Raw genomic sequence first — 27,891 nt, 5'->3', positions numbered from 1 at the left:
CTTAGAAACTAAGGATTCCTGTGAACAGTTACGAAAGTAGCACCTTTGGTGCTTTCGGGTTTATGGATTTCTTTTTGGACAATACTTCCTAAAGCGACTATAAGCTGGGAAACCAGGTTGGGAATCACTTTAGGGGAAAGCTGTGCAGTGCGCCAGGGCAGCGGGGCTCACGGCCACTCTTGACTCGTGCCCCTGTGCATCTAGTGGAAAGCGCACAAGTGCCCCAGAGCCCCGTCCCCACTGTGGCTCCGTGCCCTCCCCACCCAGGAAGGTGACCACCCCATTCCATGCAGGGTCGCTGGGATGCTCAGGCTCTGGGTAATTTCTGCCTCGGGTACCACACGACGTTACAGCAGGGAAAGGATTGGGACGGCGGGGTCCCGGTGACCTCAATGGGCCTCCTGAGCTCTGCCTGAGCTTCTAGGAGCCCTGGGGCCAGCAGCTTGGACGTGAACTGTACGAACCCCAGCAATTCCTTCAACAGTCATCTCTACTTCAGGCCCTATAAAAGGTAACCAGGAAGCGACTTGGGGTGGGCTTCTATGGGGCATCCATAGGAGACTGTAGCCGGGTTTCACTGTGTATGTCAGACCCACCAGAAGTGGCAGAGACAGTAAAGTGGAAATCCATGGTTTTGAGCCAGGAAAAATCCCTGTGATGGGGGACAGACCTAGCAGATTAGTTCAATTGTGACTTCAGTTTCTGGGTGATTGTTTTTCTTTCTGTAATTTAAAATAGTCAACTAAAATTATAGTCTGGGCTACAAACCTAATTAGATAGGCCACCAAAAACAATTGTTTTTAAAACCAAGCAAAAAAAAATGTAGGTACAACCAGTGAGTCTGACCCCTCAAAATGAAGAAACAGATTTTATTTTCTATCAAAATATCTGAATGGATGTCATGCGGGGGAAAAAACAAGTGTATATGTATGATATATACCAAAAGCCCCTCTGTGGGCGGTTGTTGGAGGTTGGTGGCAAGGTGAGACGCTCTGGGGGTTCAGCAGAGGCAGCATGGTGCTCGGGTTTGGGGACTTTTGCACAAGTCAGGGGGAGTCTGTTGGAACCCTGGGGCTACCTGGTGTGTCCCAGCCCTGCCCCTCCCAGGAGGCCACCAGCAGCGCTGGACCCAGAGCCTCCACTCGAGGTGGGCCTGTGAGGCGTGTGTGGACAGATGGAACCTCCTGGGTCAAAAAGTGACCCGAAGACATGGCACGGCCCTTTTTTCTGAGAGGATGCCTTTTCTGTTCTTTTGATACCCAAATTCCCTTTCTTTCTTTAGTGAAATGTAGGCTAGTACATGGTAGTTACTTGTTTTCTCTTTATAGCTTAGCTGTAAATAAAATAAAAGCTTCTCGAAGTTCTGGATATGCCAGTATGAAGACCTCACCCCTAATTTTTGCTATTTTACTGGTCTGTGAAGTCTGGGAACCTCCTGTTGAGATAGGAATGATGCCTGTAAATAAAACAAACCAACAGGGATGATTTGCAGTGGTCTAAGCCTCTACCACACATTTTTAAAGTTTGTTATTGGCAAAACCTCTAATTGGGTGAGTGATGATCATTTTTATTGTTTCCAGTCTCATTAAAGATCTGATCAGCCATGAAGATGAAATTTTATTAAACTTCCCCATGAAATTATAGTTGGATGATCCCTTATGGTCGATCCCTCTCTAATCATAGGAAGAAACATTAAATTAATTGTAGTGAAAAGAAGAACACTATGACTTATATCTTTTTAAAATTTTTTTATTTTTTTATTTATTTTTTTGCGGTACACGGGCCTCTCACTGTTGCGGCCTCTCCCGTTGCGGAGCACAGGCTCTGGACGCGCAAGCTCAGCGGTCATGGCTCACGGGCCCAGCCGCTCCGCGGCATGTGGGATCCTCCCGGACCGGGCCACAAACCCGTGTCCCCTGCATTGGCAGGCGGACTCTCAACCACTGCGCCACCAGGGAAGTCCTATGACTTATATCTTATCGATAGAAGGTTTTCATTTTGTCGTTAACTTTAATAGACTGACGCACTCACAGAGGGGATTTCTGTATTGTGTGTTATTCTGGTTTGATGAGCGATACAGTCCTGCTCTGAGAAACTGAATACATCCTTTCTATTCCTGTTGACCTGAGAGCCCGTGGCATTTGGAGAAACAGGCAAACTCAGAAGGTGAAGCCGCAGCCCGTGCTCACGCTGACCTCCCCTGATAGACTCAGGATGTTCCCATGGTGGTGGGAACAGAGCTGCCCACCCGGGTCAGCTCAAAGCTGGGGAAAGCCCTGAGTTCCAGCGGGACAAGCGCTCTCCCCACAGGCGCGGCTTCCCGACAAGAGCACCCAGGGCCCCAGGACACCCGACCCCACCGCGGGCTCCAGGTCATCAGCATCTTGGACACTGAACTTCCCTGATAACTACGTGCCCCGAGCTTGGGTGAACAGGAGGTGTCACTGACGGTGTCCAATGCTCGGTTAAAGGGCAAACCTAGTTATTGGGAGAATGAGTAACTCACTGCCCACTCCACCCCGGCCTGTTAAAAAAAATGCAGAATGGGGGGCCATCCTATGGTTTCTGACTTTTTGGGTCTGGGGTGTGCCTCGGCATCTGTGTGTTCTCATGTTTGTACGCACACACACATGCACGCACATGTGGTTTTGATGAACGTTGGTGATGGAATATGATTTCCATGGCTGTGATGGAAAAAAGCATAAGACACACAGTCTAGGTAAAAACAGTCATATTTAAATATAGAACAAGATTCACTTCATCATCACAATTTCTTTGAGATGATCTTATATGAATATGTGATATGTGTCATTTTCTGGTTATAGCAAAAATGATACGGAATCATAGAAAATAATGATTTTCAGGATTCCTCAACTCAGCTTTTTTGGGTGTTAACAGGCATTAACATATTCTGCCAAGGGCAGCTGATGCAGTAAATTGTGGGCAGATGTATGCATGCAGGTCAGGGGAGGCGGGGCAACAGAGCCCTGCAGAGTGCTGGGGGCTTCCAGCGCCCTGTGTCTTGCAGGTGGGGCCCAGGCTGGGCTCTTAGCTCGGGACGGCGGCGCTCTAGGATGTCCCTCCATCTCGCCCGGTCAGTCCCTCTGTTAAACGGAAACGTGTTAGCCATCGGTCATCTGCAGTTACATGTGACCCTGAGAGGCAAAACCTAGTGCCAGTTCAAGCCAGCAGGGGCTGGCGCAGGCTTGCAGGGCGCCCAGAGCTGGGGATGGTCTGCACTCGGCAGCACGTAGACGGCAGCTGGGGACCCAGAATGAACATCACCGCCTCCGTCGAGTCCTGTTTCACTTTTCTCTGCCTCGGTTTCCTCACATGAGTAAAAGGGCTCGTAAAACAACCTGCCTCGCGGCGTTGCTGGTAACGCACAGTGCATCCAGCGAGCGCTCAGCTTTCCCTCTGGGCTGTGACCGGACACTGCATTTACTGGAGGGGAGGCCCTGGGGGACACCCAGCACGCCTGGTCCCTGCGTGTGCTGCTGGAATGGGCTCGAGGTGCGGGAGGCCAGCGCGGGGCTGCCCCTCCGACCGCAGATACCAAAGGCGGCTCGGGGCCCCTGCTGCGGAGCCTGGGGGTCAAGCTCAGCCTCCAGGGCCCTTCTCAGTGGCGCCCCGCAGGCCCTGACTCTGGGTAGGTGGGAGGCTGAGGACCCACAGGCCCAAGTGATGCTGCCGAGACCTTGGGCTGGAGCCTCCCTCGGTGATGACACCTGTGAGTTGCTCTAAAGAGTCAACCCTGCCCCAAGGTCGCCATCCTGCTCTGCGGTGGGGGGGGGGGGTGTCTCTGTGCCCCAGAAGCCACCCTCCAGCCGGTGACATCCTCTGTTCCTCAGAGACGGTCCAGGGAGCAATTCGTGATTTTAGTACCACCACCCCCAGAAGTCCAGTGCATTTCCCTAAGTTTCCTGGGGTCATTTTAGCCATTAGATGGAGGTGGGGTTTTTTAAGACATTTTTGTGCAATTTCCTGTAGAATTTGTACAATAATAGAGGATTATAAGTGCATGTTTGGGTAGTAGAGCCAGACCTGTGCCTCTCACATTGTGCACTAGACGCTTTGCTCCAGACAGAGTCTAAAGAAGAACTCTGCCCTGGGCTTTAACTCGATTAAAGCTGTTATTAATTGACAAATTGAAACTGCCCTTGTCCTAACCCAAAATGCTGCAGATCCACAGATTTTAGCTTCTCCCTGTGCTCCTTGCGTCCTGGGAGAAGCTACTTTCAGGACACAAGCGCCCTTCTCTGTGCCTCACAAACACCCATATTCAGAGACACAAAAGCCAACTGTTGTAAAAATATTAGCATTCAGAGGCGCTTGTGTTTCGTTAATGCATTTAATCATGTACAAATAGTGACTGTTTCCCCTTTACATTTACATTAATTTATATCAGCCACAGAATCTAAAGCACAGCTTGAAAATCAGACTCTTTCTGTTGCAACCTATAAATTAGGATTGCATCCCTGCAAAAATCTACAGCTCTGTGCTGGCCGCAGCATTCTTCATGGTGCTTTTTCACGTTGCTGCGATCCAGTGAGGGATTTGATATGTGATAAATATTGGTGTTCTCACGTGGTTCAAGTAACCCGTGGTCATAGAAGACGTGCCATATCCTAAGTGACATATTTGTAAGGGCTGTAGCATGGCCGGCATTAGGCATACCTGAGAGCTGTGTGCACCCCCTTAGGAGCAGGAAAAAAGACCCCAGGGTCACAGGGTCTGGCTGTTTGCCTGGCACTTGGTCTCCGGCAAACATTTATGCTGTCCATTGGGAGTCAGTTCCTCTGCTTTGGAAACATAAGTCAATATACTGACTGCACGGTGAGTGTCACCCACGGCACAGTCTCTTGACCCCTATGACTTTGTTAAAGGAGTGTGGAGTCCCTCGGGTTTTGTTATTTATATATTTGTGGACGTAGGGGTTGTAGATATAAAAACTCCCCCGCATACATATAACAAAAGGAAAGACCCTCCTGGCAATCACCCCCCAGACATGCGCTGTTCCTTCCTGGCCCCCCAAGGACATGACCTTGGCCCTGCACCCTACCTCTCCCTTGACCACAGCCCCTCCCACCTGGGCTCACCCGCACCTGTGCTCACCTGCAGGCTGAGCCTTCTCCTCCCCTGAAGTCTGGTCCCACCCACACCCCATTCCTTGGCTGTCTCTGGACACTTTCTGCAAAGAAAACCCTTTGCCTCAGCCCTTGAAGCCCTGTGTAGTTTGGCCGGCCTGCCTTGAATCACCCTCGCCTCACCTCTTCCCTCCACCATCCCCCCATCATCCCCTCTCCTCCCCCCCCACCATCCCCCTCCCCATCTCCCCCCCCCCCCCGCTCACCGGCCAGCACCTTAAGCCTCGCACCCCCGGGCTCCAGGCCTTCCTCCTTCTCCCCGGTGGACACAGGCCAAGCTCGTTCCCGAGGACCCTGTCCTGGACGTCCTTCTCTGCAGAAGTCCGCCCCCCTCACCCCGGCCACCCCACCACCCCCAGCCCCGTCCTCAGCCCACACTCCCGTGTCACCCAGCGGTCCCCTCAGGGCGCCTTCCTGATGCCCCCTTATCCTGCTGTTTCCTTTCATACCATCACTCAACATGAAATTACGCATTGTATCTGTTTCCTGTGGCAGCCACACAAATGACCACGAACTGGGTGGCTGAAAACAATAGGAATTTCTACCCTCTCGGTTCCGGAGGCCAGAAATCTACACCCAGGTGTGGGCAGGGCAGCACTCTCCCCGAAGACTCGGGGGGAGGGTCTGCCCAGGGTCACCCGCCTCCCCGTATTCCCGGCAACCCCATCTTGTACACAAACCAGGCCACGGTCTGCTTCCATGCCACGTGGCCTCTGTGTGTGTGTGTCTGCATCCAATTCCCCCTCTTCTCACAGGGACACTGGTCATTGGGTCGGGGCCCACTCTACTCTAGTGAGACCCCATCTTAACTGGATTACATCTGCAAAAGACCTAACCCTCAAATAAGTTCACGTTCACAGGTGCTGGGGATGAGGATGTGGACACACCATTTGGGGGGACATTATTCAACCATAACGTTCATCTTCATCTGTGTTCATGCGACAAGGACCACATCTTGTTCGCCTAGTGCAGGGGACATTACACTTGCTAGGTGCTTGGTAAGGATGGGTGGCTGGGTGGGCGGATGGACGGGTGGATAAGTGGATGGACAGGTGGATAAGTGGATGGACGGGTGGATAGTGGATGGACAGGTGGACGGACAGGTGGATAAGTAGGCGGACAGGTGGATAAGTGGATGGATGGGTGGATAGTGGATGGATGGTTGGATAGTGGATGGATGGGTGGTCGGATGCTGTTGGTAAATGCTAGTACATAGATTTCTGGGCAGTCTGATGGATGGATAGTGTGAGTAAAGCCACATTTGCCGTAGGTAAGTAATAAACTTTGGAGAAGAACCTACCTACATGACATTCATTTATACCCACCTGTGGTAACTGAGAGCAAGATGGAGGTACTGTCATTCTCGAGAGAAATGCTGTGTATTTTTGTCAAAAGCTAAGGGAGGATGCTGTGCCACGTGAACTACCCCGTTTCCACTTAAACTTTCTGATTGCTGCTGCTTCCAGAGGAGAAGCCAAACCAAAATGTCCTGAACAAGCAGCTCTCTCCCATGCAAGAGGCCTCTTGTGGACTCTGGGGACTAAAGAATTCTAAATGCCCCATTTCTTTAAGGCATGAATTGCAAAAGGTGTGGGCAGTTCCACTGTTACCAAGAATGCTAAAAACACCTTTTGTCAAATAAGTGCTCCCAACATGCTTTGCTTAGGCACCAGTAGCCTTTTAGATGATAAACGTGCCATCCAGGCACCTGCAACCCTGGAGCCCCCCAGGGCAGGCGTGGCAGCGCCTAGGGGAGATTGTGTGCCTGGCCCTGTTTGCTCGGGAAGGCCCAGTGCCGGATCCGGAGCACCTGAGACAATTCCCAGGGCCTCTGAGACACAGAGCCGCCGCCAGGATGCTCGGGCCGGATGGGCTCTGCCCGAGGCCGTCTGGGGCCGCGTGGAGCTCCTGGAGCCTGCGCACCCTGCGGATTTGATAGGAGACGGCCGGTTCCCCAGCCCGGGAAGAAAGCAGCATTGTCCGCGCCCCGCTTTGCACAGCCATATTCATATCTCACTGTTGTTTGCAGATGTGGACCAGAACAATGGGACCCCGTTGCAGGACACAGCGGTGACAGACTCCAAGCGCACAGCGGGCCCAAAGAATGCCTGGCCGGATGCCAACCCAGCTGACCCCGGGGGCCGCCCCCATTTGATCCGCCTCTTTTCCCGAGATGCCCCAGGGAGGGAGGACAACACCTTCAAAGACCGGCCCTCAGAGTCAGACGAGCTCCAGACCATCCAAGAAGACAGCGCGGCTGCTCCCGAGGGCCTGGATGTGATGGCGGCTCAGAAGAGACCCTCCCAGAGATCCAAGTACCTGGCCTCGGCGAGCACCATGGACCACGCCAGGCACGGCTTCCTCCCCAGACACAGGGACACGGGCATCCTCGACTCCCTCGGCCGCTTCTTTGGCGCGGACAGGGGTGCACCCAAGCGGGGCTCGGGCAAGGTGAGCTCTGAGGGGTAGAGGCGCGTGCAGGTCGCGCCTCCCAGGTGGTGGAAGCGGAAAAGGAGGGGAATCCGCAGGTGAACTCAGCCGTTAGCGGGAGTACAGCCTCCGTGCTGTCTGGGGAAACGTGTTTTCCTTGCTGGAGATGCTTACGGGCTCCTGGGAGGGGCCTGGGTCACTGCTTTCGATTTTTCCACCCTCTCTCCCCTGCTCAGCAGGGATGCGGTCCAGGAACGGAGAACGTTCTGAATTCACATCTCCAGGGTGGTGTGGACGTGGGCACTGTGGTCTTTTGTGTCTTATGCTTGGGGGCTTTAGGGCTGATGTGGCTTCCGCTGCCCCCGCTTCGGGGCTGCACACTGGGCTGTTGCCAACGTTTTCCTGGACTCGGTGCCACCAGCTTCGTGTTGCTTTGCAACAATGATGTGATTGAGGACTTTGGAAGAAACTTGAAATTTAAATTCGCCTTGAGCAGACGTTCTCTTTTGTCTGAGTTGTTGAGGGAAATAAATGAGTGTGAGGGATTAAATGAGTGCGTCTATGAATCAAAACTGTATTCGTTTGTTATTCCATTCATTTGGATGTAGAATTTGTGAAGTTTCATTATTTAAATGTTCTGTAGATAAAAATGTGTCACAGGAGAAAATCGCTCCTATTGTGGTCCGGTTTGTGAAAGTGGCTTCTGGACTAGATTGTGAATAGATCATCTGTGGCTGATGCTTCATTGAAAAGCTAATCCCCAAGTGGCATTCCAATAGCAAATACATCGCACGCGCGGCAGCTGGATTTTAGAGTGCTGGATAGCTGGGTGACTCGGGAAGCAGTGAGGTTTTTCAGAACAGCCCCTGGTTTACTGGGTGTGAAAACACCTACGATGCAGCTGTGCTTCTGGCTGTGCCCTGTGCTTATTCTGAAAGGCCTTTGGGAAGTTGTAAGGGCTCTGAGTCGAGTGTGGAGCAGACGCCCTTGTCATCGTGGTCCTATAACATCATCAACACTGGGACACCAGGAGTTCAGGAGTTTCTCGAATTTGCTTTAGTCTCTAACTACAGTTCTTAAAATTAGTGACGATCCTGAAATTGTTGGAGATAAACACAGATGTCAGCTGCGCCTTTTGTGTGGTGTTAAAGGAGCGTTGAGCTTGCGGGGACCTGCTGGGGGGCCGAGATCTGTCACGTGACCCTTGGCAGGACTTCCTGTGAATAACTCCATGTACCTTTTGTGCTTATAGAATTCATTTTCTGATTGGTTTCTTCAGTGTCCTGTACTTTGGGGCAGTCTTCCCTCACCCTGAAATGTGGGTCCTCTGACCTATTTCTAATGCTGATTTCAATCCGAGATGCTTTATCAAGCACAGCTATCAAACCACACCAGACCCTGACTGCCTAATCAAGTCTTGCTATTATGCAAAGCACCCCGTATGCATGCAGCGTCGACAGTTTTGAAACCTTAAACTATTCTGCTTAACCCAAAGAACAGGAAAAATAGATTTACACTGTGCAGAAGAAATGAAGCAGCTGGATAGCATGTATTACAAAACAAGCTTCATTTCGGTGGTAATGGGTTAAGTTAAAATAAAATCGCGAAAGCGTTTATGTCAACTGTTGTGACCTCATCTCAAAATGAATATATATTAGACATACATGTTTTTCTTCCTTTATGTAAAAGTACAACCTTGATTGCATCAAGTCTGATATTCTTCAACACTTTCAAAGAAAAGATTCCAGCCTCAGAAGTAGGCATCCACTTCACAAACTAGTCTTGCTAGGTTATCAAGGATTCAGAGAAATCAAAACGTTTTCATGGGATTTTTAAACATGAAAACAATGTTTAAATAATTGATTTAGAACTTTTGAAGTATCAATTCTGTTCCCTACTGGATGTTGAGTAAAGAAGATTTTCGAATGAGCAGCCTTGCCCTTTGATGCCAAAGAAATCCATTAGAGTTCGAATGCAAAATCATATCCGTAGTTGCTTATTATAAACACAGGCTAGGGATACATTCCTGTCGAGTATCTTTGCTGAAAATATGCAGAGGGCCTTACTGGCAACCTTGCTCACCTCACCTGTCTTACTGTGGATTCTTTGTTCACTTTTAAACACTGGAGGTGTAAGCATAATACACTCGACACCCAGTGACACACACGTAATGGCCTCGAAGCCTGGGGTATTTATTGGTGTGGGCTCATTTTTTGGTTTTGACCTTATTTTTGCTTTGCTCTGTTTATAAATCGGGAGAACCCTCATTGTTTTAGGTGCTAGAAAGGTCCTTTGGATTGAAGCGTGTGGAACTGATGGCAGCCCTTGGCTCCCGGAAAAGGGGCTGTTTGTCGCCTGCCCCCCTCCTCCGAGGGCACGTGGGGTGGCCCCTGGGTGAGCAGCGGCAGCGCCCCCTGCCCTGGGAATGCACCAACACACCCACCCTCTGTGCAGCCGGGAGTTGACATTTGAGCAAAGCGCTCACAAATTCCTTGAGGCGGCGGCATATTCTTTCGAGAGCCATAAATGAAAAGTGCATTCCCGAGACCATGCGCCTTTGTGGCAGGAAGGAAGAAAGGCGGAGTTGTTGCCTTTAAGAAGCAGGTTTCCAAGTCCGTGGAACCTGGGGCCCTGTGAGGAATGGGCGGGTGGTCAGGACGGAGATGCCACCGCGTTTGGTCAGTTTTAGCGGGTGGAGGGGGTCCCCTAAGCTGCCCCACCTACCCACCCGTCAGACCCGCCGCTCTGGGGCCAGCGCTGTACCCTCAGGCTTAACAGCAACATTGTGACCCATTAGCTTGGACAATAGCCAGGGTGGCCGCAGTGGTGTGACACCCGGACGCACCCCAGTGGGGATGCAAGGGGCCAGGCCGGTCTCACCGTCCTCCACATCAGTCTACTTTCCTACAGTTTCTGTACTGGTGGTTATACCTGTTTTCCTCTGTTGACTACAGTCAGAGCTGCATTTACAACCTGCTGCTCTCAGCATCCAGCATGACTTCCCTGCCTCTAATCTTGACTGTGTGGGATAAGAGCGCTTGCTGTCAGTGCCCTGGGGTATAAGCAGTCTTGCAAGTTAATCACAATGTTCTGTTTCCTGCCTTTTCTTCCGCTGCATTTCAATTTCATTGAACACATTTTAGTTCTACGGTAACTTAACTCCTCATCGTTATCGTGGCACCCTAACGTTAGAGATGTATTCTGTAATCCCCTGGGGAGGGTGACAGTTGGAGGTGACATGAAGGACACAGCAGGCAGCGTCTGCACAGGGTGCCCTGCCCCATGTGAGTCTAGCCCTGAAGTCGGGGCGGCGGAGCTGCACTCGCTCATTTCAGCCGACAGTGTGTCCGCTTACGATGCAGCGATGCACGTAGCATGGGTCTCAGCGAACGTGAGTCTACGTGGCCACCACCCAGCCACTCTGTACATCAGTTTGCCAAGAGATCTGGCCAGACATCTTTCTAGAGGAAGATCCCTGTATGCTGGGTAGATGTGCTTCTGCACCCAAACAAACACTTTTTGAGATTTCCTACAGGAATTCCTTCTGACGTATCATTGCCCTGATCAATCAGGGATCCGTTATTGATCGGCTCCCAGCGCTTTGCTGTGTCCTGCTGTGGTCTCACTCCTCCGCTGTCTTTAACCAGGCGAGAGAGAAATCAGAATGGTGTGCCCCTGTGTTGGCAGCGATTTTGCTGCGTCCTCTGAGTGAAACGTTTGTAGATTATGTTGATGTATTTAATGCTGATTGCCTTCTGGTGATTGTATTGTGATTTGATTTTGTGATGACCTTTTGCTTTTTATATATTTCTTCCTTTTTATGCATTTATTAAACATTTTAACAGACTAATTGCATGTGATTTTTTTAAGTTGTCTTTTTTGGTGACCCTCCCTTTACTAAGCACACGGTGTAACTGGTATTTTCATGACCTTCTGACACAGCAACCAACCAGCAGGTGAGTTTGGGGCCCCGAGCACACCCTTCTGCACACAGTTTTCACACCTCTGCTTTACACACAGACGTCCTGTTCTCTTCTCTCCACGGGCGGTTCAGTATCCTGGTCTTCCTGTTAGGACTGTGTTCATTCTGCCTGAGGTTTTTACTGTTGCTCTCAAAGCACCGTCCTGTACACGTTGGGGGAAATGACGGTATTCTCCCCTGTGCCTGGGACACGGGACCCTCAATAGCATTTACTGAGTGACTGAGCACAGGAAAGACGGCCCCCGCCTGGGCTCCCTGGGAGGGTACACACCGGGGGTAGAAGAAACAGCGGAGAATCTGAACGTAGAGGCAGGCTGGTTCTTTTAAGGATGGCAGGTAATTTGTGAAATTGAGGGTAAGTTCGGGGTCGCTGGTGAACTAGAAATAAGCGCAAAGACATGGGATTAATTTTGATCTGTCTTCCATTTGTCTGTGCCCGTATCCTGCCACCAGACCCTGTCCTAACTCATCCCCTGTTAAACTCACTTCCGTGTTATGGTGTTGCTTTCCATCATCGTTGATGTTCCTTTTGGTAGAAGGAAGAGGCAATTCTTACCGGATGGAGAGCTTGGCTTGACATATGAGGGAATATCTCATCATTAGGGGAAAAAAACACTCCCTCGATCTCTTGTGGAAATCACTAAGTGTGGATTTAGCATTCCAGAACTGGAGAAATCTCTTCTCACACTCCGGTTTGATCGGTTATCTTAGAGTTTTTCCATTATGGACATCACCACACTCGTAAGCCCTCGGGAAGCGTCCTGCTCCATGAGAAACAGTAGCAGGCGGAGAGGGTGACACGCGGCTTCCGGAAGGGGCCGTCCTGCCTTTTCTCCTCCCGTCCTGTGGGCGCCTCACTCCTTCTGCTGGAGATGCTGTCCCTTTGGATCCTGAGCACGTCTGGACGCGAGGTGGAGAACCTTCCCCTGCTCTTACACAGACGGAGAGAGCTGTCTTCCCTCCTCCTGCCACCGCAGGAGGGGCAAGCCGTCGGGGAGGCATCCGTGGGCCAGTCTGTCACCCGGGGGGGCCACCCCATCTCAGAGCCGTGGGCCATCCCTGCCCCAGGCCGCGTGGCCAGCGCCCAGGAAGCCAGGCTGGCAGTAGAGGGGCCTTAACACCAGCCCCCAGAGCTGCCTGAAAATGTCACAGAGAAGTTGACCTCTTCATTAAGAAGGGATGTGGTCTTAAACAGAGGACTAGAAAAGTCTTCTTTGCCTTTGGACCAAGTGTAGGCATGGACCACAGGCCATTTTTGAGGGTTTTCACCCTCAGTGGGGACAGCCTGGCCTCATCAAGGCAGAGAATCCACAGGCTTATCCACTGAGATGTGCTTCTAAATAAGTACTCAGGGGTCTTATTTAAGTACCCAATACCATGCATCAAAGTCGCCAGTACTTCTTGCTAGTATAGAAATAGCCGCTCCCATGCGGAGAAAATTGATTGTGAGGTGCACAGCTAAGTACACGCTTACCACGGATTTGCCTCTGGAAACCCTAGTGTGTTCACTTTACAGTAATATTCCTAGAATGCGTTAATATTTTCCTGTGTCATAACTACTGCTTATTTCCATGCATAACCAACTGTTAACCTGGTTTTTCAAAATCCATTTCATCTGTAGCCAATATAAGACATCCCTTGAAACCTATTACACTGATTTCATCTCTTGACCCCTATGAGGCTCTCCGTCTCTCTCTCTCTCTCCCCCCCCCCCTTCTCTCTTTCTCTCTTGCCATTTAGCTATGGCAGGTCAAAAGAGAGGAACTTCTTGCAGGCCCCTTACCTTGGTCCTGTAATAATATTCTCTCCACCACATCCCTCAACATTGGTTGATTCAGCAGAAACTGTCTCGTAGCTGATAGAATAGGGAAAGTGCGCTCAGGAACAAATACTATTTAGGAAGATTTACAACACTAGAGTTCAGGCTCGTTCGCAGCTCATGAAGGAATTTTAAGTCTCTATTAATATTAATATTAAGCTCCTAAATGCCACCAACAGCAAAGAAGAATGGCCATGAGAAAGCATAACTCCACGTGGCTGGCTAGGACGCCTTCTGAGCGCTCTGTGGCTCTTGAAGTGATTCCCTTTTACTCTGGAGCCAACTGAGGGGACCCAAGTGTGAGAGCCACAGTTAACCCCACAGCGCAGGAAAGACTTCTACTTGTAAATCCAGAGCAGAAGCGAACACACTTGCTCTCAAAGGAAAATAAAATAAAACCCCCCGGAGTGTAAAATCTATTCCATTACAGACACGGAAAAGCCCTTTCAGCTCTTCCCGTGAAGCTGTCTTGGAAATCTTACATGTCTGGTGCCGGCAACGTTTTTAAGGAAATTTGGTCCCATAATGAGCTATAGGCCCCCAGAATAGACTCCGGGAAATAGTTGTTCCCTAACCCTTTCTCCTTGTTCCTTTCTCTCTGTCGTCCCTCCTCCTGCCCCCGGGCCCTCGGGGGCCGTCCCCTGCCCTCTTCCCTCCCCGGGTCCCCTGAGCCCCGGCCACTGGCTGCTCCATCCTCCATCCCCGTCACGTGCCTCCTCTAATCTCCGCCCGCCGCTCGCCCGCCCCCTCCCCGCCGCCAGGAGCTCACCCGCTGGAGGACGTGGACTCAGTGGCCGCTCTGTCCCTCTGGCAGGTCCCGTGGCTCAAGCAGAGCGGGAACCCTTTGCCCCCGCATGCCCGCAGCCCGCCCGGGCTGTGCAACGTGCACCAGGTAAGACGGCTCCGCGCGGCGGCCACGGCCATACCGCAGGGACGGCGCAGGTGCTGCCGGGCCCTCGCTCCCACCGTGCGCGCCTTGGGAAGGCACGTGTGTCAGGCTGAGCAGGGCAGCTCCTGAGGGGATGTGAGCGAAGGAAAATGTGCAAAGACGGAAGGGGGGTGGTCTTCGCGAGGGATGCGCGGCCTCGACTGGGGGTCCCGCCCAGACGGAGGTGGGACCAGGGTGAGGACAAGCTCCTGAAGTGGGCCTGGCCTCCGAGGTGGCCGGCAGCCGTGGGCTTGACCCGCCTGTGGCCCCGTCTTCTCGGAAAACCGGCGCCTAACGGACACGGAGCGCCCGCCGAGCACGAGGTGAGTGAGCTCTTCCCGGCGCCAGCCCAGCTGAGCGTCCCCGGGGTCAGGACCTCCTTCCCGGCTGCCCCTCGGAGCTCGTAGGGACCGTAGGGACAGCCACGTGGACGGCGGGCTGGGGCGACCCCGGGGGAGGCACGTGACCAGCCCGGGTTAGACTCAGCTCGCGGGGGGCACAGCCCTGCCCAAGGCCTCTGTTCTCGGAGCCCAGCAGGCGCTGTGCCCGGGCATCGACCGGCCTTTCCAACCTGGGAAAGCGCAGGAGGTTGAAACCACGTGGCACGCGACAGGAAATCTAGTTCTGACTGAGCCCCGAGGGTGCGGATGGGGCCAGGGGAGCGGGACCCAGGCAGCCGGGAGCTGTGCCCGCAGCTGAGACCCACTGCGGAGCCCTCCGCCCCGCACGGGACGGTGTGACCACAGGGGACCGCGGAACCGGCTGGTCCCAGGGGAGGAGCGGATCCATACGACGAAAAGGGTCGGCTCCCGGATGTCGGTCCGGGGGAGGCTGGCAGAGCGGCCGCAGAGCCCAGGGCCTGACCCCGTCGTAGGACCCGGCCACGGGAGCGGTGCCGGGGCCGCTGGCTGCCGGGAGGGACTTGCCGTCGAGCTCCTGGGGTGGGCAGGGGCGCATCTGCAGGTGACAGCTGCAGGGGGGCTGGAGGGGTGCCACCGCCGAGCCCGGGTTTCACGGGAATCGCGTTTCAGTTGCGACCATCGTGCTCACCCGTGCAGAGGGCCCCTGGGTGGCTCCTTCTCAAAGCAAACAGCCCCACCCCTGGGGAGGTCGAGAGGGCCCTGTCCCCCTGGAGGCACATAACCTCTGGGGCCCTTGGGCCTTGGCCTGGTCCACACTCAGCCTCGAGGAAGCCAGGGCTGGGCCGCAGAGGCCTTCTGGGGGGCCCTGGGCTCCCAGGCCGAGTGCGGAGAGCTGGGGCGGACGCTTGCTGTTTCCTGGCAGCGGGGATGCGGGCGGGCAGGCGGGGACGGCAGAGGCCCCGACGGGGACCCAGGTGCTCCCTGCGCCCCGAAGCCACCGGGTCCCCCGTCCTCTCCTCCACGGGACACGTCGCCATCAGAAAGCACGCCCGCTCCACCGAGAGGCAGAGAGACATTGCCAGAAATCCCAGATGCAGTGCAGAGTGGGGAGGGTCAGAGGCCAGGGCTTTGGCGTTTGGGGATGTTAAGAAACTTACAGCAGAATGACTTTTCTCTGTTGGTGGAAAAAGAGCAGCAGCCCTGCCCTCCACAGCTTCGTCCCAGACAGACCTCTGTGCCCACATGTACAAAACTGGCCAGAAATGCACGAGTTCCACACAGCAGCCCCAGGGACGCAGCATGGGGGCCGGGCGTCCGCGGCCTCCACTTAATGGGCCTTTGCCTTTGCTGTTTGTTCACTATGTCTTCCTCCAGCACGCTGCATTCTTCAGTATTTCAAGAAAGAGCTTATGTTTCTCGGAGCGTTAACGGCCCTGGACACGGGAAAGCACTGAAGGGCCAGGTGGCACGAAGTGGTTTCAAAATACGACAAAGGGCACGTGGAGTAGGCTTGTGGAGCGGACAGGAGCCGCGGGGTGAGGCCACGGCCGAAGGGCTGACGCGGGGGCTGGGGATGGTGGTGCAGGACCACCGGGCAGCTCGGGACCGAAAGCTTCCTCCTCCTTCCCCTGCGGTTCAGAGACTTAAAGTCGGTGAGCGATGTCAGGCTGGCGTCCTGCACCCGGACCTCCTTCTCTCTGTCTGTCTGTCTCTCTGAACAAACACACCGGGAAGGGTGAGAGAGCCCCACCTACTACACGTCAAGGAACAAGTGGGCTCAGCACTGTGGCTGCGCTTCCAGGACTGGGTCCCCTGCGAGGAATCCCTTGATTCCAGGAGCCTGAACACTTCTCTTGATTCTGACACAGGGCTGACCCTGAGGGCTGGAAGAGGACCGTGGAAGGTGGGAAGCCCAAGGCCACGCATGAAGTAATATTTGAGGACCGAAAAGCAAGCTGGGAAACACGAATTCCAAGGCAGAATCAAGGAGCAAATAAATACACAACAGGGAAGACAGCTCCGCGGGGAGACAGGCAGAGCCTTTCCTCTGCTTTCTCCATCACGTCACCCTGGCTCTGCACGGCTGGGCCTCTGGAAGCTGCATGACCCAGAGCGCCTGGTGCCTGCGGATGGAAGGAGCTGGAAAGGTGCCCAGGGCGGGGAGCGCGGAGCACGTACCTTGCCCGAGTAATCTCCGTCCCACCCACACCTGCACGTCTGGGCCCTGGAGATGCAGGAAGAACAGAGGGGGAAGCCCCCGTTCCCACGCCCATCAGCGGATCTCACTGGCTTCCTTAAGCCCCTCTGTCTGCATCCCACAGACCCCGGGAACCGGTCCTCGCGGCCTGGAGAGGACACTGCCTGGACGCCCGGCCCGGGAGGTGCCCAGAGGTTCGTGCAGAGCCGCCCTACCCGCTGTGACCCCCCAACCAACCGTCCCCAGGGTGCTTGGGGGTAAGGAGTCGGACTCTTCGCACCTGGAAAAGCACAGGGTAAGGATGGAGACACGCGTGGTAGGTCTGAGTTCACTGCTCAGCCTCCGTGCGTCTGCTCTGAGCCTCCTTTCCTAGCCTGAAAAGCACACCAACATCAGAAATAACCGTCTGTCCTGCCGACTCCCCGGGCCCCCGTGCTGATGGAGAGAAACATCCGGAAGCTGCTGGCGCACCGAGGGCACGTCAGGCCTGCTTCCCGCAGGGACCCTGCGAGGCCGCCCCAGCTCTGGCCGTCAGCTCCTGGGTTCCCGCTCTCAGGCCTCAGTTTCCTCACCCAGAAAGCAAAGGGGTCAGAGTCAGTGACTGCAAACATCTCTCTGAAGACTAAGACTCCATGGTTATTTCCTCAAGTCTCCAGGGGCCTCTCGTAAGCCCAGCCCCGCCAACCCCGAGGTGCTCGCGGTGACTCCGTGCCTTAGGCTTGTGGGCTCTTGTTCTGCTCCCGGGAAGCACAGCCCCCAGACCCCAGGCATCACTCACATGGAAAGCATTCCAGAGGCTTCCCTCGTATTTAGCCGTCAGGTTTTCGCAATCGATTTCTTCGTGATGCCCAAACAAATGGCTCTGACCAGAGCTGGGTGGTTTTGATGGGCCCTGGACGTCTGGCCATGGGGACCCAGAGCAGAGCAAGTGGGACCCTGCCCACCTGGGTGGAGCCTCTCCTGGGGGACCGTGGTCTACTCCCCCCACCCCCGACGGGCTGCCCCCCAGTGCAGCTGCGCCCGGGCCCACGGCCTTCACTTGCAGGAAAGCCTGTTGCAACTTGGCTTTTCTTCCAAAATAATCTTCCAGACTCTGCATCCCTTAAACCACTTGCTGTCATTCTGCGCAAGGAACTACTGAATTCTAAGCCGAGCAAAGGCATCCGGGCGATTGTTTGGTTTACGCCTCTGCTGAGCTGTTAGTTTGATGTTTATGCTGGGAAGTCTTCTGCGTACTTTAGACATATTGAGGTCTTTAAAAATGGGTGCCTGGGAGCAAGGAAAAGAGCCGGAGCGGTTAAGGCCGACATCTAACCTGTCCTCCCGCTGTTTTGGAAGGAGACATGGGAGGCCTCCAAACCCACGTTCAAGAGGTCGCTCTCAGCACCAGCCCAGACGCCCTGAGATCGGGAAATAGCGGTGAGCCTTCCCTGCGGGGACGACGAGCCCGGCTGTGAGCTCTCCAGAGCTGCCCGAGACGAGGAGGGAGGAGCTGCCTTATGGGACAAGGGAGGGTGGCCTGGGCACCGCAGAGGGAGCCTCACGTCCCTGGCGGGACGGCCCAAGGGCAGCCGCGCATCCTGTCTGGACGAGAAGACGGAGCGGTTGGTGGAAAAGACAACGGTCTGCGGCGTCCTTGCCGACGTGGCCGCAGCTCCCAGCTCTGGCCGGGCCCTTGTTCACTGCACTGCCTCCTGTTCCACCACCCTGGCCTGCTCACCGGGGTGAGAGCGGAGGCCAGGCCTCGGAGCCCTGCCCGAGTTTAACCCCGCTCGGGGGCCACACAGCCACCACATGCTCACTGAAGGAGCGGACGCGCCGGCTGTGACATGTGACACCGACTTCCTGTGTGTCCAGGGTGACCTCATGACCACATCCCAGGTTTCGTTCCGTCCTTGCCAGGAGGCCTCTGACCCCGATCTTTGGACGGCCGTCCCGTGGAGGCAAAGCCGTCGGTGCAGAGGAGGCCGGGGCTTCGGTTTCCTCGTTTCTGGAGAAACATCGCAGAAGAAACCAGAAGCCGCCGTGCTTCCTGCAGCCCGCTGCCTTCGGCTTCACAGGCTGCTAAGAGGGTAAACTCTCCAGCTTGGAAACCGGCCCCTCTAATCACGGGCCAGGCAACAGCCCCAGCTGAGCGGAGGACCAGGGACGGCCCACACCTCCGCACAGACCGCGCCCCGCCAGCCTTCTCACATGCCAGTATCTGAGAAGAAACGTGTCATCAGAACAGGCAGCAGGTCACCGAAAATCTCCACCTCAACGAAGGTCTGCCTGTGAATCTCTCCTGTAACTGAGAAAGGCCCGGCGCTGATACTGCATGGCTTTCTCTAAACAAAGAAAAAGCCCACGGCTTTAATTAAACTCCTTCGTGTCAATGATTCAGGAACAAACATATTCTTAAACTTGCCAAGGGCAAAAACGTAGGGCAAAACTGCGTAGGTCATTCAGACAGAAAAGAATTCCCTCCAGATTGCAAAATCTAAACGCCTTGACCTTGCCAGAAAAAATCTAATGCTCTCTCCTGAGGCGTATTAGAAGCTGTTTGACCAGAAATGGAGCAATTGCTTCCTCTGAAAAACATATATACACAAAACTAGGAGCGTGCCCAAAAGGCCCAAGATAACCTCGTGATCCAGTGATTTCTGGGAACGGCCAGAGAGCATCGTGCGGTCAGGGTGTGGGGATTAAAACATGCCGTGTTCATCAAGACCAGCTCTGAAAGGGGGAAACTCACAGCTCGAAGAGTTTCCAGCCAGATGTGTCATGTCTTCCACAGGCCTGTGACCTTTGGGTCACATGCTGTAGTCCAGAGTACTTATTTTACTGGCAGCTAGCTCAGCACCTGGGCCAGTCGCCACAGGGGCATAAAGCTACCACAACCCGTCCCTCCAAAGGGCTACAGGGAGGTAGACGGGCAGACAGACGGGGCAGCCACGGATGAGAGTCATTGGGCACAAGGTACGCTGCTTCCTCTTTCAGGAAGTCCTTAAGGAGGACGAATGACCGAAACAACATTTCGGAGGGCGGTGAAGGATTTTTATAAACCATCAAAAGAAGTGTGAAGCAAGAGGAAAAAGGCAGAAAAAGTATATCCATTTCATAGTGAACGATACGGAAGAAGCATATCTGGTTTTCTTACCGCTTTCACAAGGAAAACAGTCATCTTTTCACAAGGAAAACAGTCATCTTAAGACCCCAAGTCTTACTCTGCTGTTCTCCCTAATTGTCGGCAGTTCAGAAAAACAGTGACACTGTTATAGTCTGTGGCTCCAAACAGGTTAAAGAGATGAACCGCTTAGCTGCCTGGACCTGGGTTTCTTGAGGGCACCACAAAATCAAAGATTTCTCTGGCGGAAAAAAGGAGAACGCCAGTTCCTCCGCTCCCCGTGTCTCTGGACCACTGGTGGAACCACCTACTAAAGGCGTGTCTCCTTAATGCCACTTGGCGGATATGTGCACAGTTCTGTCGTGTTCAACCTGTACATTGAAGGATTCAGTATCCAAGATGTTTGTTCGTTGGATGGCTGGTCAGTTGGATGCTTTTAACCACATGACCAAAATAGAACGTTGCAGACGGTACAGCCCGCTTGGATTGAGGCACAACTTTTCCATTGAAAGTGGGAGCTGATGGAGCCCCAGTTTTAATTACGTAGAACTGCATCCTTCCAAATGACAATGAACCTGAAAAATCTCGTCTCTCTCACTAGATGTGCCGCGCATTTGTCGTATCCAGTTACCAGTATTTCCCAAGATAAGTAGGAACTCGTTTTCTAGTAGAGTGATTGCAGCTTTCCCAGTTCTCTAGATATTAACCGACATCTCTGATTGATGCCCCCAAGAGACACTAACTTGTTTTTCTTATATCTGAGCACATTTTTGTTTCTAGCGCACCGCACCTTCACAGCTTAACAGGAGGTAAGTCTGCAAACTTGGAAAAAGTTCTTCTCCCATCCCTTTGGTCACGTGGCTGGCCCGTGATTTCTCCACGTGCAGCTAGTGTTCGGTTTGGGACATTGCTTCTCGTGCACGTGGAATCCACAGGAATCTCGGATGACGCAGCAGGTTAAAACATGGAGCTGGGGCTGAAAGCAGACCGCAGGCCCTTCACTTAACCCCTTTGAGTATCCACTTCCACATCTGCAAAAAGAGGTGGCCACACAGAGCAACATTTCTGGTCTGTGACCAGCCGGGGTGAAAATAATAATGCGTCCACCCCGTGTTTTCAAAGCAAGTAGAAACAATTTCTTTGCTCCTTTTTTTATATTGGATCCTTCTGGGGGCACAGGGAGAAACGTGCGTTCCTGGAACTTGTATGATTGACTTGACTAGGAAAGTGCCAGTAAGAGAATGGTCACTGCTTTTAGCCACTGGATGACCATCTGGACATATTTGAGACAGATCCACAGAGAGGCCACTCCGGCTGTGTCATTCTGACACGGCACCAGGACCTCTCACTGAGTGAGGCGGGCTGCACAGGGCCTTGGCCGCCTCAGGTTTCCCTTCACAGGGTTAGGAGTTTGCTGATGGGCCAGGCCTGGGGCACCTCGGAGGTACCCGTGGCCACAGACCCCGGCGGATGGTGGGTTGAGGTGCCCTGGCATGAGGGCACCTGTGTCAGTCACCTCCATGAAAATGCTCAAGTCTTAAAAGGGCAGCAGTTTCCAAATAGCAGCTCCACACAGAGCTCATGTCTGTTCACATCACACAGAAAAGATGGAGCAGGTATTACCAACACTAGTTATCAGACACACATTGTCTTTGAAGGACCAGTTTCTCCCAAACTAGCACACAGTAAGACAGAGTAACAGCGCAGGAAGAGAACATGCTTCCTGTTAATGCCTGCGATTAGAGGGAAGCCAGAACACAGTTATGATATTTAAAAGACGTTCTCATCTTGTAACGAACCTCAAATTGTCACACTGGGTTTTAAAGTACCAGGGAGAGAGCTGGTCCTATAACAGGCTCGCAGTCTCCTGGGTAGCTACTATAAGCCATGAGTCTGTCTATACCTGGGTGGTCCTCAGATGCTTTTCCTTACGCTTGTGTATCTAATGATGTTATTCTCCTGGTCCCTCCTTTGCACTCATCCAATGTCATTCATCCGGAGGAGAGAGGCAAGCAAACTAAAGCCTGGGCAGAGAGAGGGGAGACCGCCTGGGCTCGTAGGGTCCAACAGGGAGCACACGGGTGCCTCTCAGGTGCAGAGCCCGGGAGGGGTGGACGCAGAGCGGGGAAGTGCCCCAGAGCCATGGATTCACTCTGACTTCCATCACTGGCATTCTGATGGTGGATTCAGGACAAAGTTTAAATTCCTCTCACAGACAAGAATTAAGCAAGCGCTAGACCTCTTTTTTTTTTCCCCCTAAGCACAAAACCCCAGGCACAGTGAATACTAATTTTTTCAAGAGGCAGCGTTTTCTTCTGAGAGGGACTGAGTCTATCCATTTGTTTCTAATCAAATGCAAATGCAAATGATGATGCCGGCAAATACCTCATCCCTATTTTCATAAGACAGCCGCTAGAGTCAGGGGAATGAATCTTTACCCAATCTGATGACCACTGATCTTCAGATGTGTCAGGCGAAAACTAATCCCCTGTTATTACTGGCAAGTTTAAGGACTCCCAGCTCTCCAGCGAATTGGAAAAACAGTTATAAAATCCTTCCCGTTACCTGGAGACGGGACTGGAAAGCCGCCGGGACGCCAAGTGCACGAGTGCCCCCTGCTGGTGAAGGACATTATCACAAGTGGAGGGAAAATGAATCACAATTTTTCAAAACCAGTACAATGAAACAGGCTAATGGAAAAAGCAGTTTATGTTAAAAATTCATGAAATGGTTGTCCTTTATCCCATGGCTTTCCTCCCGTCGTGTGTAAATTTTTTAGCATAATGTTATTTTATTTGCCACCAAGAAGTTTATTGTTGTTTTGTTAATCATGATGCCAAAAAAGAGTAACACGTCAGTGCCACGTAACCCTGCGCGTGCTGTGATCACGTGCCGAGGCCCCTACGCGACTCACGTGTTCACGTGCGCAGACAACCAGGTCTCCATGTCGTTCACCAGAGTGTGAACCAAGTCACCCCTGAGAGGTAGGATTTCTTCTACAAACTTCCTGTTCTTTGAAATCCCTATGTAATAAGCACTATTTTTCTAAACAACTTGAGTTTTCACTTTTAAAAACCTGGACTAATTTTCTAATTTCACTTGCCCCAGATATTCAGCTCCATGTATTTTGGAGAGAGCGTGTTAACGCCCTAACCTCAGGTGTAGACCGGCATGTGGGGCGGGGGCCCCGTCTCCGGCCCCGTTTCCTTTTCTGATTGCTCACGCTCAGAGGGGCGACCGCTACCCGCCCCGCCCCGGCTTCGGGGTGTCCGGTTCTGATTTTCCGGTAGGACTGACCTTCGAATTCCTCCTCTGCCTTTTAATCACTTACAAATAGATGAGCTACTTGGATCAGGACAGACGTGGACAGAGAGACACCATTCCTGGCAAATAACTGTAAAGTGTGAACAGTCGTGGCTCTTTCCTTTCTGAGCACAGATAAGGGCTGCATCGGAGAAGCACTAACCCTTCCTGAGTTAGGGAGCTGAGTCCAGGCGGCTCCTTAAAGGGAAACGTGTGTGTCCCAGGCTCTGGGGGCAGAGGCTGGGGACACAGGGGTGGAGGGAGGAGATGCAGGCAGAGGACTGGCCGCGGCTCCGGGGGTGTCGGCACCCTCACCCGCGCCCCGTCCTCCCCCCACCAGGGTCACCTCCGCACCCAGACGGCCCCGCCGCCATCCCCCTTCCCCTGTGGCCCCTTTCCTCCCCAGACTGTTTCCTCCAGGACAGAAACGGACCCCCTTGTTTACAGTGAGGCATGGAAATAAGTACCCACTCCCTATAAATTGTGAAATATAACAAATAAGCCAAAACCCACTGTTTTTAAGTACCCTGCCACTCCTGCCAGGGGCTCCCACTGCTGCCTGGGAGACAAAGGCTGGCCCTGCTCTGACCGTGAACTGAGCATCGACAGCAGAGATGTCCTGCACGGCCGGAGCCTCCCCGCCCGGCGCCCCTCAAGTTGGGTGTGGACCCCTTTCCTCAGCACAGGCCGGCCTTCGATATGGCCTCAGAGTCATGACCCCCGCTCCAAGCTCCTTCAAAGAATAAAGGATGCTCTTCAGGCTGTGGGGAAGGAAGCTGGGGGCCTGCATCCCCTCAGCCACCTGTCGGAGGCCGGACCACATCAGCATCACAGGGTCCGAGTCAGAGCAGGTGACTCTGCACAAGAGGCAAAGGGTTGAAACGACCCAAGTGTCCATCAGTGGATGAATGGGTGAGCAAAACGTGGCTTACACAGGCAATGGGGTATGACCCGGCCTTAACAGGAAGGGAGTTCTGACCCAAACTACAGCATGGCCGAACCCTGAGGACATTACACCAGTGAAAGAAGCCAGTTGCCACCGGACAAACACTGTGTGATTCCACTTGTATGGGGTCCCCTGAACCGTCAGATTCATAGAGAGAATAGGATGGGGCTTTCCAGGGGCCGCGCAGCCGATGGGGAGTTTGTGTCCACTGGGTACAGTCTCAGTTTGGGAAGATGGAAAAGTTCTGGAGGTGGATGGTGTAATGGATACACAACATCGTGAATGTAGTTAAGGCTGCTGAACTGCACACTTAACGACGGCAAAACGGTAGATTTCACGTTACATATGTTTTACCACAATAAAAAAAAAACTAAGGGTGACAGATACAGCACTCCCCTCCCCTGCCACTGTGTAAAGGTGTCGTCACCATGGCAACCAAGGCGCGTTTCTTAGCTCTGCTTCCTGTGCTCACCACAGAACTTTTTAGTGATACATAAAGAAACAGATTAAGCAGCAGCCCTAGAGTCTTAGGAAACGCCCTCATACATAAACCTAGCTGGAGAATTAGCTTTCTTTCCTTGGCTGCTACTCAGAGGTGGCCTCTTAGTAAAAGTTGAGAGCTAAAAATTCTCTCAGCGAGTCTCTGTTTCAACCCCGTGCTTTCACATGTGAGGAAACAGAAGCCCCAGCACTTGGCGTGCTCGGTTCGCAGGGGTTTTTATGTCAGGACCAGAGCCCTTCCGCCCCCAGAGGCTTGCTCTTTCCAGGAGGCCCCAGTAGAAAGAGGGTTTCTTTGTTCCCTTGTCCACTTCTATTTGCTGAACCAAACTGCCAGAAGCTTTGGGGAATCAAGTAGAAGTTTTTCTTTTTTCCTCCAAAAACTTAAAATCTAGCTGGAGACCTGGAGACGTAAGATGGATGTAGGGAGAAGGCCAGACTCACCTACGTGGAGATCTCCAACTGGGAAATTCACGGAATGACATAATGCTGCCATCACCAACTTTGGGCCAAATAATGATAGATTGTGTTAAATTGACTTATTTTATAAATTAACATACAGTAAAATTGGGTTGTATCTGGTGTACACATCTGTGAATTTTAACACACGTGTAGTTTCATGTGGCTGCCACCACAATAAGGGTACATCACCCCAAAACCTCCCTCCCACTTCACACCACACCCTTCCCTCCCCCATTCCTGACCCCTGACAAACACTGCTCTGGTCACCCTCCCTGTAGTGTACTCTTTTGAAGAAAGTCACACGTATGGGATCATACCATATGAACTCTTTTTGGAATGGCTTCTTTCACTCAGTACAGTGCCTTGGAGATGCCTCTGAGTTGTTGCTCCTTTGTACTGCTGCATAGTATTCTGTTGCACGGACATACCACAGTCTGTTTATCCCTTTACTCAGTGACGAACATTTGGGTTGTTTGCAGAGTTGGTGATTACGAATTGAGCTGCTGTAAACATTCATGTAGAGGTTTTTGTGTGATCATAAGTTTTCATTTAAGAGTCAAGTTATTTCCATCAACAGATTGGAGACCAATATATTCATTACCAAAATCACTTCCAAAAAGATGTAGTTTTTCTTTTATCATTCAAAGCAGGTAGTGGGATTGCTGGGTCATATGGTAAGTACTGATACATGGTTAGCTTTATAATAACTGTCAAATTGTTTTCCAGAGTGAACGTACCATTTTGCATTCCCACCAGCAAAGCATGAGAGTTCCAGTTGCACTGCATCCTAGTCAGCACTTAGTATTGTCAGTATCCTTTATTTTAGCCTTTCTAATAGGGGTGTAGTGGTGTCTCCTGATGGTTTTGATTTGCATCTTACTAATAGCTAATGATGCTGGGCATCTTTTCATGTGCTTATTTGCATTCTGCTCATCCTCTGCAGTGAAGTGTTTAGTCAAGTGTTTTGTCCAGTTTTTAAACCTGGTTGTTTGTTTTTTTACCACTGATTTTTGAGAGTTCTTTATAAGAAGGACTTGTGGTTTCAAGTCTTTTGTCATATATGTGATTGGAAATATTTTCTCCATCTGTAATTTGTCTTTTCATTCTCTTAAAGTGTCTTTTGCAAAACAAAAGTTTTAAATATTGATCAGATTCAGTTTATCAATTTTGTTTCTTTTATGGATCATGCTTTTGGTGTCAGGTCTATAAACTTATTGGCTACCCTCATGTCATGAAGGTTTTCTTCTATTTTCTCCTGTTTTGTTCTAAAACTCTATACTTTTACAGTGTAGATAGAGACCCATGATCCACTGGGGTTAATTTTTGTATAGGGTGTGACTTTGGATTGAGGTTCATGTTTTGGATATGGATGCCCAGTGGTTCCAATACCATATGTTGAAAACACTGTGCTTTCTCCATTGAATTGTCTTTGCACCTTTGTCAAAAACCACCTGGTCCTATTTGTGTGGGTCTGTGTTTGGACTCTACTGTGTTCCATTGAACTACGTGTCTATTCCTTCTCCAGTACGACACTGCCTGTAGCTACGTAGGAAATCTTTAAATCAAGTGATGCGGTTCCTCTGATTTTATTCTTCTTTTTCACAGTTGTTTGGCTATTTTGGTTACATGTAGTTTCAAGGTTAGTTTTTCTATATCTAAACAAAATCCTGCTGGGATTCTGAGTGGCGGAGCATTACATCTGTAGATCAGTTTGGGAAGAATTGCCATCTCTACTATTCATGGTTTTCTGACACATGAAGATAGTATGTCTCTCTGCTTAAGTCTTCTTTGATTTTCTTCCACCAGCATTTTCTAGTTTTTAGCATAAAGATCCTATACACGCTTTGCTAAGTTTATAACTAATATTCTGTTCCTTTGATGCTATTATATATGGTAGTGCTTTTAAATTTGGATTTTTTTTAACTGTTCATTGCTAATATATAGAAATATGATTGACTAAACGTTCTTTCAGCAACAGACCATTACAACTATAACAATATAGCTATAACTCTACATTAAATTATCTGTGACAACTTATAGCCAAAATTCCAAGTCAGGGTCCTAGTTCAGTCACTCTTCAATGCATATGTTACAAAAGGATTCCATGATGATTGTTCTATTTACTTAAGATCTATTGCATGTGTTGGGCTCTGTATTAAAAGTGATCTAAACTGTCGATGCGTTAATTCAACAGTTAATGCTCATTGCATGCTTAGTTCTGTGCCGAGGGCCATAAATACACTAATTGACTTTTTCATGAACAGTTCTGACCCCAGATTCTGAGAGGTAGAACACAACTTACCAACTTCATGTGTTCCTTAAAAGATTTAAATTACTTTTCCCTCAAAAGATTGGCAACCAATGTATTCATTATAAAAATCACCAAAATATATGCTCTTTCTTTTAGCGTTCAAAGCTGGCACGCATGATAAACGTGAAACATTATTATCTACACAATACTTCATTAACTATGTCACAGCATAAATAAGTTTTAATAATATCAGAACTGCATATAGGACTGAACGTTCATTTATTTAAAAACCTTTTTGTAAAGTTTAAGAAATTTTTCTAGTTTAATCACGGAATGGGTGAATCAAAGTGCACAATGTTTCTGTGACTCAAAATCCAACACAGCCTGCAGAAAAATGGTATATAAAAACAAAAGTAAAGGGACTTCTCCAGTGGTCCAGTGGTTAAGACTCTGCACTCCC

At 51.5% G+C, this 27,891-nt stretch overlaps 1 protein-coding gene across 7 annotated transcripts in view; it reads left to right on the top strand.

The window, feature by feature from the left end:
• The window catches only part of MBP (myelin basic protein), a 117,515-nt gene that overhangs the window by 77,316 nt on the left and 12,308 nt on the right, over nt 1-27,891 (top strand). For all 7 annotated transcript variants that reach the window (XM_081252250.1, XM_081252251.1, XM_081252245.1 and 4 more), the window contains exon 4: nt 7,177-7,598. In XM_081252250.1, coding sequence (XP_081108376.1) covers nt 7,177-7,598 — 422 coding nt within the window. The remainder of the gene's footprint in view (nt 1-7,176; nt 7,599-27,891) is intronic.

Source organism: Mesoplodon bidens, assembly GCF_964165515.1.
Source record: "Mesoplodon bidens genome assembly, chromosome: 13".
Lineage (NCBI taxonomy): Eukaryota > Metazoa > Chordata > Mammalia > Artiodactyla > Ziphiidae > Mesoplodon > Mesoplodon bidens.
This window is presented reverse-complemented; position numbering and strand designations above follow the sequence as displayed.